Below are 9,952 nucleotides of genomic sequence, written 5' to 3'. Positions count from 1 at the left end.
AATCACATCCACCAGGTGTGGAAGCACACATGTGCTAATTTGAAAACGCAGCACTCAGGTGTGCTATAAAAGGCAGCAGGTGAGTTCACCTGTCTTCAACAAAAATGGAAGGAGCTAGAAGAAGAAGAAGAAGAAGAAGAAGAAGAAGAGTGAGAATGAGAGGGGGAGCTCAAAGAGGAGATGACGGAGGTAGAGGAAGAGGAGAAGGAGGTATAGGAAGAGGTAGAGAAGGCCTTGAAGAGTTGATAGAACCCGAACAAGAAGATGAGGACCAAATTTGACTCAAGAAATCCCAGTATTCTTGTTGCTTTTACAGTAGTTTTTCTTCAGAGTCAAAGTGTATGTACTTCATGCAGTAATTTTTATTTGTCTACAGATTTTATTTGTTTCATTGTTGGTTGATTACTGTAACTGATTATGGTAAGAAATACTGTAAGTATTGAAATAAATACTTGAAATATTCAGTCTGCAGCATCAGTGTTGTGCAGTGCTTGGTAATTTTATAGTAGGCCAATTTGTGTACATTCTCCCTATATCTCAAACTAATCATGAAGAATGTTGTGGGTTTGTCACTATTTTTTTTTTTTTTTTTTTTTTTTCATCTAAATTATCCCTTACATAACAATGTGTGGCCAAAAATCTAGCACATGCTATTTCCTAAAATTAGTTTTTGTACAAATGTGTTTTTTATTTATCACAGCAGTGTGAAACTGGCTGCAATAGTGTCTGATCATTGAGGACTGTGTTGGTTAAATGAAAACTAATAGCATTTTCACAAATATGTGTATATGTTTTGACTGAAGTGTGTATGTTTTGACTGAAGTGTGTCATTTTGCAAACAATCTAGGAATTATGCAAATTGAGTGTGGTGTTTGGATAATTGTGCTTATATTGTGAAAAAAAGAACCCGGTTTTCAAAATTGCGTGCAAACAATTGAAAAAAACTGTAATGTAATCAACTATTTTATGTTCCAGGTCATTTTCTACTTAATGAGTTTCATCAGTGTCTTTGCCTGACCTTACAACCAGAACAAATCAGTTTCATTTTTACAGCATTCAGGCATTACACTTAAAGTCCTGAGGCACATTGATTTCTATACTCTGCTTTGGGATGCACTAATGAGGCTTTCAAACCATACGAGTCGCATTGATTTTCATAGATGGCTACATGCAACTGTTTGGTTACCAACATTCTTCAAAATGTCTTTTATGTTCAACAGAAGAAAGAAACTCATACAGGTTTGGAATCATTTGAGGATGAGTACATTTAAATTTTTGGGTGAAGTGTCCCTCTATTGCCCTCTGGTGTGGTGTTTAAACAAGGCAGGTTTTAAAGTGTCACTCTTTACAGCACAGGTCAGTTCTCCTCACAGTTTTCAAACAAAACTTGTTAAAAAGGTAGACTGGAAAGCTGGAGTGAAGGGGGCCAAAAGAGATCAAACCATCTGTCTGATCCAGTTATCAGCTTTAATCCATAATCATAAATTGGTTTCTCACAAATTCACACTGCAGTTTACAATGCATATGAAAAAAAAAATGCTCAATACATTACACAATAGACACAGCTCATCTTGGACCTATAATTGAATACCTGGCCACTTAAATTTTAAACCTTTTAACTATCTCTAAAAATACTTTTAAAAATAATCTAGTAGGCTGAGATAACAAGTTTATACAATTTATTTAATAACAAACTTGTTAGCTAAAAATAGTTTCATATTTTGATAATTTTTAGTTGTTTCATTAATTGTTCATTCCTTCATTTATTGATTGATTGATTTAAATTCAACATTTTTTAAACACTTTTTAAATTTTGCTTTATAATTGTACATAGCCTATACAATTTAATATGCTATATAATACACAATTGTAACCCCGGACCACAAAACCAGTCATAAGGGTCATTTTTTTGAAATTGAGATTTATGCATCATCTGAAAGCTGAATAAATAAGCTTTCCATTGATATATGGTTTGTTAGGATAGGACAATATTTGGCCGAGATACAACTATTTGAAAATCTGGAATCTGAGGGTGCAAAAAAATCTAAATATTGAGAAAATTGCCTTTAAAGTTGTTCAAATGAAGTTCTTAGTAATGCATATTACTAATCAAAAATTAAGTTTTGATATATTTATGGTAGGAGATTTACAAAATATCTTAATGGAACATGATCTTTACTTAATATCCTAATAATTTCTGGCATAAAAGAAAAATGGATAATTTTGACCCATACAATGTATTGTTGGCTATTGCTACAAATATACCCCAGCGACTTAAGACTTTTTGAAGAGTTTTGTGCTCCAGGGTCACAATTTATTACAAGTTCCCAAAGTTAATAACAACATATATTCAGTAAACTATAACTTTCCAATAATGATTGGACAGTTATGTTGAAAATGTTAAAAAAGCTTTTTGGTAATCAAGACTTTAACAAAGGTTTGTGTCTGTGCAAAAAATGTAATTAAAAAATAAATGTGGAGGACAGGTTTTGGCAACAGTCTCAAATTATGTGGAAATCCTAACTTGGTATAAAATATATCATATTATTTATCATTTACTTTAATGTGTGAATTGCGTGTGTGTTTCTGTCTCAGTTGTTTATTCATTGCATCAGGTTTCCTTAACAAGAAGATTAAATATAGCAGTAAAATGAGACATAAATGGTAATAAATCACACCTGAGCTGTACATCAGAGAACACGTACCAGGAAGTGACCGTCTTATAATGTCACACTAACGAGTGTTTTCTCAAATCCTGGACAAGAGCATGCGGAAATGAAGAGGAAAAACTTCAAAAAAGCATTCATAAGAAAGTGTATTTCTCCAAGGACTCAGAACAGAGCTTTCTCTGCAGAGCTTTGATCTCTCTCTCTTATATTTTTGAAGCCAGCATTCAGCCATTGATATATGGTTTGTTAGGATAGGACAATATTTGGCCGAGATACAACTATTTGAAAATCTGGAATCTGAGGGTGCAAAAAAATCTAAATATTGAGAAAATTGCCTTTAAAGTTGTTCAAATGAAGTTCTTAGTAATGCATATTACTAATCAAAAATTAAGTTTTGATATATTTATGGTAGGAGATTTACAAAATATCTTAATGGAACATGATCTTTACTTAATATCCTAATAATTTCTGGCATAAAAGAAAAATGGATAATTTTGACCCATACAATGTATTGTTGGCTATTGCTACAAATATACCCCAGCGACTTAAGACTTTTTGAAGAGTTTTGTGCTCCAGGGTCACAATTTATTACAAGTTCCCAAAGTTAATAACAACATATATTCAGTAAACTATAACTTTCCAATAATGATTGGACAGTTATGTTGAAAATGTTAAAAAAGCTTTTTGGTAATCAAGACTTTAACAAAGGTTTGTGTCTGTGCAAAAAATGTAATTAAAAAATAAATGTGGAGGACAGGTTTTGGCAACAGTCTCAAATTATGTGGAAATCCTAACTTGGTATAAAATATATCATATTATTTATCATTTACTTTAATGTGTGAATTGCGTGTGTGTTTCTGTCTCAGTTGTTTATTCATTGCATCAGGTTTCCTTAACAAGAAGATTAAATATAGCAGTAAAATGAGACATAAATGGTAATAAATCACACCTGAGCTGTACATCAGAGAACACGTACCAGGAAGTGACCGTCTTATAATGTCACACTAACGAGTGTTTTCTCAAATCCTGGACAAGAGCATGCGGAAATGAAGAGGAAAAACTTCAAAAAAGCATTCATAAGAAAGTGTATTTCTCCAAGGACTCAGAACAGAGCTTTCTCTGCAGAGCTTTGATCTCTCTCTCTTATATTTTTGAAGCCAGCATTCAGAAAGTGAAAGTACAGTTGGGCGTCTGAACTCGTTATAAACAGCCGAAATGGATTCACTCTCTGTGGAGGAACTGTCCTGTCCCGTGTGCTATGAAATCTTCAAGGCTCCTGTGCTTCTGTCCTGTAGTCACAGTGTCTGTAAAGCGTGTCTTCAAGAGTTCTGGAAAACCAAAAACACTCAGGAGTGTCCCGTCTGCAGGAGAAGATCCTCAAAACAGGAACCACCGTATAACCTTGCTTTGAAAAACTTGTGCGAGTCGTTCCTGAGGGACAGAAGAGAGAGCTCGTCTGAGGACGTCTGCATTTCTCACAGAGAGAAACTCAAGCTCTTCTGTCTGAAGGACAAAGAGCCTGTGTGCGTAGTGTGCAGAGATTCACGGAAACACGCTAATCACACATTTCAGCCTATCGATGAAGTTGTTCCATCTTACAAGGTAGGACTACATTTTCTTCTTTTCATATATGAAAGGAGCAATAAATAATATTCACTAATGGTTTCACCATTTCTCTCACTGAGTAACACTATTGCCTCTACACTCAAAATAAAGGTGCTTAAAAGGTTATTCGCAGCGATGCCATAGAAGAACCATTTTTGGTTCCACAAAGAACCATTCAGTCAAAGGTTCTTTAAAGAACCATCTCTTTCTTACCTTTTTATAATCTGGAGAACCTTCTTTCGCCTTTATTTTTAAGAGTATATCACATGTTCAGATATCCTCACAGTCCACTAATTTTCACATATTTGTGAAGAATTCAACCATCTTTTAAATTCTAGGAGGAGCTTAAAACAGCACTGAAGTCCTTACGAGAAAAACTTAAATACAGGGAAGAGATTAGAGGAGAGTACAATAAAACTGCTCAACACATAAAGGTAAAGATTCTTTTTTTAAGATTGGCATTAATACAAAAGTGTACTTAAGTGTTTTAAGAAACATAGTCCTAAAAGTTGTCAGACTCTGTTCCGTGTTTTGCTTCCTGTTTCCTTTTGCCCTTATTTGGTGCTTCCCATTCCTGTCATTATGATCATTTGTTCCCAGGTGTGTTCCATTAGTTCCCCTGTACTTAAGCCCTGTGTTTCCTTGTCTCCAGCGTCAGGTATTGAATGTCTGTGAATGTGTCAACCTCTCCTGCTACGTGTGTTTTTCCTGGTTCCCTTAAAGACATTAAAATCTTCTATGTTGATGTAGTCCTGGTCTCCTCGTTCCTCGCTCTGCGCTCCCGCACCGTAGTGAATCGTGACAGAATACCTGACCAATGTATTCTCGCCTCCTCTCCCCTTGTTTGTTTTCCGTTTTTTTTAAAGTTTTTTGTTTCCCGTTTATTTCTCCCCGCGGCGATGGAAATAGCCGCTCGGTTCTCTGCCTTAGCCCGCCGAGATCTCCCCTTCTTCGAGTACGCCTGGGAATTTTGCGGGCTCGCCGCGGCGATGGCATTGGATGACACCACCATCAATTCTCTGTTCTGGCTCGGGGCCAACTACCATCGCCCCATGGACCTCCCAGACACCAAGGTACTATGCTGGAGGGAAGGGATCTTCCGGTGTCTGGGGAGTGTCCGGGCCCGAGCCAGAACCAGCCCTCCAGCCGCTCCAAAGTCAAGTTCAAGGGCCGCCGCTCGCTCAAGCCCGCCGGAATCTCTGCTGTCAAGCCCGCCGGCGGTTCCTCAGTCAGTCGGCTCCAGGCCCAGAGCTCGCTCCAGTGTCGGCTCCAGCCCCCGAATTTAGCCCACGGTGGGCTCCTGTTCCCAAGTTTAGCCCACGGAGGGCTCCTGTTCCCAAGTCAAGCCCAGGGAGGGCTCTAAAGACGATATTCTCCCCAAGGATTTTTTTTGGGGGGGGGGTAGTATGGGTCGGTCCATAGTGGCTGGAACGAGTGGCGAGGCCAAGGCCACGGAGGCCGTCCAGCCATGGCCTTCTGAGTTCCCTGCTCCGCCGTGGCTCCCCGAGCTGCCTGCTCTGCCATGGCTCCCCGAGCTCCCTGTTCCGCCATGGCACCCTGGACTGCCTGCTCCGCCATGGCCCCTGAGCTCCCTGTGCCGCCATGGCACCCTGGACTGCCTGATCCGCCCTGGAGGCATTCCCCATGTCCCAGTCCGGCACCAGTCTCCAGGGTGCCCCCCCTCCCCCCGATGGGGAGTAATGTCAGACTCTGTTCCGTGTTTTGTGTGTGTTTTGCTCCTAGCCATATCGGCCTAGAAAATCGCAACTTTTCATTTTCCGTCGGTCTTGGTACACGATGTAACTACAGAAGAGTCAAGTTTTAAATAGGAAAAATATAGAAACTCTTTGGTCATTTTTGAGCAAGATGCTAATGGTCTAATCAGATTTAATGATCTATGCTAAGCTACAGCTAAAAGTGCTACTGCCAGACCCGGAGATCGGCTGAATGGATTCGAAAACGGTAAAACTCAACTGTTTAACTCTAGGGGAGTTGGAAAATGAGCCTATTTTCAAAAATAGTGGAGTGTTCCTTTAAGTGCACATTCAATACAGTGAAGCACACTTCTTTTCGCACACTTCACTCCCTAGTGAAAAATAAGTATACATATATATATATATATATATACAGTATATATATATTTAAATGCTGACTTGCATATCATGGAAATGCTGTCATCTGTTGTGTGTTAATGCAGAGCTGATTGAACCGAATTTGATGTGATTTCAGACTCAAGCTGAGCACACAGAGCGTCAGGTTCAACACGAGTTTGAGAAGCTTCATCAGTTTCTCAGTGATGAAGAACAAGCTACGATCTCTGCACTGAGAAAGGAAGTGGAGAAGAAGAATCAGATGATGAAGGAGAAGCTGGAGGAGATGAACAGACACATCTCAGCTCTTTCACACACCATCAAAGACATCGAGGAAAGAATGAAAGCCAATGACATCTCGTTTCTGAAGGTGATAATCACCCTCTGTATGAGAGACTCATTCATTCATACACTTATTGAGATAATAATGTGCTTTCCACACTGTTTTTTCCCCAGAACTTTAATGTCACAAAGGAAAGGTAAGCAAGCTGCCCCTGTCTCTCCTCTCCACACTGTATGGCAGACAAAAAGCACCCTGTTAGTTCTGAAGAACCCTTTGGAGAACCTCTAGGGACCTTCTCAGGGTGTCTCAAATATCCTATTGTGTACTCAAAGAACTATATTTCAAGTGCCTCAAAACTTATCTTATTATGGGGTTACTTCCCTGTTGAAAAAACCCCCAGCATATGTTGGTTATAGTTGTTTTGAAGCATGGCAGCTGGTTTGAGCTGGTTTAAGATGGTCCTGAGCTGGTTATAAGCAGGTCCTGAGCTGGTTATAAGCTGGTTATGAGCTGGACCTGAGCTGGTTATAAGCTGGTTATGAGCTGATCCTGAGTTGGTTATAAGCAGGTCCTGAGCTGGTTATAAGCTGGTTATGAGCTGATCCTGAGCTGGTTATAAGCTGGTCCTGAGCTGGTTTAAGCTGGTCCTTAGCCGGTCCTGACCTGGTTTGAGCTGGTCCTCAGCTGTTCCTAAACTGTTTTAAGCTGGTTTTATCTGGTCCTGAGCTGGTTTAAGCTGGTCCTGAGCTGCTTTGAGCTGGTCCTCAGCTGGTCCTGGGCTAGTTTAAGCTGGTCCTGAGCTGAGGTCCAGCACGACTAGCTTAAACCAGTTCAAACCAGCTGCCATGTTTCAAAACATACCTAACCAGCATATGCTGTTTTTTTCAACAGGGTTGAGGAACCACTGAGAGTCTGGAGAGTTTTTGCAGGAACTTATGGCTTCCATTCAGAGAATTGTCCTTTTTAAAAGGAAGCTAGAAGTTCTCCAGAGGGGTTTTTGGTTATGGCATTCTGAGGCCATTTTGAGCCCAAACTCACTGCTGTACTGACACCCGCATGTTATTCCAGAGCCCGTGGCACTCAGCCCGATCCAGAGAGGTGCTGTGGAGCTTTGATTGATGTACCGAATTACTTGGGCAATCTGGCATTCAGAGTCTGGAAGAAGATGCAAGACATTGTCCAAAACAGTGAGTCACTAAACTACTATGTACTTGCATTTAAATTAATCATTTGATACAATGCACCTATTGTGTATACATACGTTTTTACAATGTACTTATATTTTTTAAATTACCTGCATGTGATTACATCTGTAACTAATTTCTATAAATAAATGTATAATTATACTGTTGACCCTTACCCTTACACCTTAACCCACCCTTAAATCTACCCAGACCACCAAACCTGTCCCTAACCTCACCCGTATCCCACCTCAACAGCAGCAGAAGTGTTTTGGGTTACACTTTATTTTAAGATGTCCTTGTTACAGTGTAATTATACATTTAAGCACTGCGTAATATTAATTAACTACATGTATTTACTATATGGTTAGGGTTAGGGTTTGGCTTAGAGTTACTTGCATATAATTATGCATAATTAATTGTAATTATAATGGTTCATACATTTAACAGAATATTGGAGTCATGTGCTGGGATGCAAACCTCCTGATGGCTGATAGGAGCATAGCAGTGTCCGTTCATGTACTAGAAATCCCTACAAAGGACACCTTAAAATAAAGTGTTACCGTGTTTTGCAAAACAATTTGAACACAATAATTTGAATTACATTGTACTTATTTTTTCATGTAACATAGTATTTAAAACCACTTAATATAAAGTGGAACCAAAATCTGTGCTGTGAATAGTGGAGATTCCCACAAAACATAGAAACAAAAGCAGATTATTTGAGGGTGTTGTAGTAAGTGAGGATCATACTAGTTCTGATAACATCTCAACAGTATAGTTCATTTAATTAGTATTATTATTAAGTATTTTTTATGGCTCTACTCTTGAAAGAGTCTTCTGTTAATATCTGAATAAGAGCAGCTGCTGATTGTTTCCTCTCATCAGCTCCAGTGGTTCTGGACCCAAACACTGCAAGTCCACAACTCGTCCTGTCTGATGATCTGACCAGTCTGACATACAACAAGACCAGGCGACCGCTTCCTGATAATCCAGAGAGATTCGACTTCTTTCGCTGTGTTTTGGGTTCGGAGGGCTTTAAATCAGGAACACACTGCTGGGACGTGGAGGTGGGGAACAATTCAGCTTGGACTGTGGGAATAATCGCAGCCTCGTACCAAAGGAAAGGAGATGCTTTCTTCAAAGAAGGTGTCTGGTACGTGCAGTACACGGGGAAAGAGTACTTGTCGCAGTCTCCTGAACAACCCGCCGCTCGCTTTCCCGTTAAAGACAAGCTCCGGCGCATGAGAGTTCATCTGGACTGGGACAGTGGAAATGTGTCGTTCTCTGACCCTGTAACTAACACACCACTGCGTACATTCAAGACCACCTTTAGAGAGACACTCTTTCCATTCTTTCAGAGTATTTGTGAAACGTCCCCGCTGAGGATCGTACCAGTTAAAGTGAAAATCAGCTCTATCTGAAGCTGCTTGTAGATGAAGGTGTTCAAGTGAACTTTGAGGAGTGAGTTGTATTGCCTTTGTATTTTAGATAGGTTAGATATACATTACGCAACACAGGCAATTTTTTTTTACCTCTTCAAAACAAAAAGTATCTGACTGTTGTACAATTTTAATCATTGAAAAATGTTAAATTCAAAAACTAGTTTCTCTTGATTTACATTGATGTTGAGCTCTCTTTTCTAGTGAGCTGTCATCTAATTCACTCTAAAAAAAAGAACAAAACGCTACAATTTTGTTGCCATTCTGCATGAATATGTGCATATTATGGGGTATAAAGTAATTATTTTACAAATAAATTAACTGTGGATGGATCATGTTAGTACTGTGGTTAGTACTTCCACTTTGTAATTCTTGCTTACATAGACATTGTCTGAAATAAAGGTTTTTACTTACGCATTTGGTAGCCGTTTTTATCCAAGACAACTTGCATTGCATTTCAAGGTATATGCTCTATGTGACCCTGTACCACGAAACCATCAGTCATAAGGGTCAATTTTTGTTATACATCTGCTGAATAAATAAGCTTTCCATTGATGTATGGTTTGTTAGGAGAGGACAATATTTGGCTGAGATACAACTATTTGAAAATCTGGAATCTGAGGGTGCAAAAAAATCTAAATACTGAGAAAATCACCTTTAAAGTTGTCCAAATGAAGTTCTT

General features: G+C 39.1%; 1 protein-coding gene across 1 annotated transcript; it reads left to right on the top strand.

Annotated features, from left to right (window-relative positions):
* Positions 1-3,651: 3,651 nt before the first annotated feature.
* On the top strand, positions 3,652-9,411 carry LOC107675166 (tripartite motif-containing protein 35-like). The gene is made up of 6 exons (XM_016469409.1): positions 3,652-4,271; positions 4,613-4,708; positions 6,504-6,734; positions 6,821-6,843; positions 7,716-7,834; positions 8,717-9,411. The coding sequence occupies exons 1-6, from the start codon at positions 3,885-3,887 to the stop codon at positions 9,250-9,252; spliced, it is 1,392 nt and encodes a 463-aa protein (XP_016324895.1). The 5' UTR covers positions 3,652-3,884; the 3' UTR covers positions 9,253-9,411.
* The last annotated feature ends 541 nt before the right edge of the window (positions 9,412-9,952 follow it).

The sequence above is a fragment of the Sinocyclocheilus anshuiensis genome, unplaced genomic scaffold (assembly GCF_001515605.1).
Source record: "Sinocyclocheilus anshuiensis isolate Anshui unplaced genomic scaffold, SAMN03320099.WGS_v1.1 scaffold1556, whole genome shotgun sequence".
Lineage (NCBI taxonomy): Eukaryota > Metazoa > Chordata > Actinopteri > Cypriniformes > Cyprinidae > Sinocyclocheilus > Sinocyclocheilus anshuiensis.
Note: the sequence above shows the minus strand (reverse complement) of the source record. Positions and strands in the feature narration are given on the sequence as shown.

Coding starts and splice junctions, on each gene's coding strand:
- LOC107675166 (XM_016469409.1), top strand. CDS start 3,885: ATGGATTCACTCTCTGTGGAGGAACTGTCCTGTCCCGTGTGCTATGAA. Junction 6,844..7,715: donor TTTAATGTCACAAAGGAAAG/GTAAGCAAGCTG, acceptor ATGTTATTCCAG/AGCCCGTGGCACTCAGCCCG. Junction 7,835..8,716: donor GCAAGACATTGTCCAAAACA/GTGAGTCACTAA, acceptor TCCTCTCATCAG/CTCCAGTGGTTCTGGACCCA.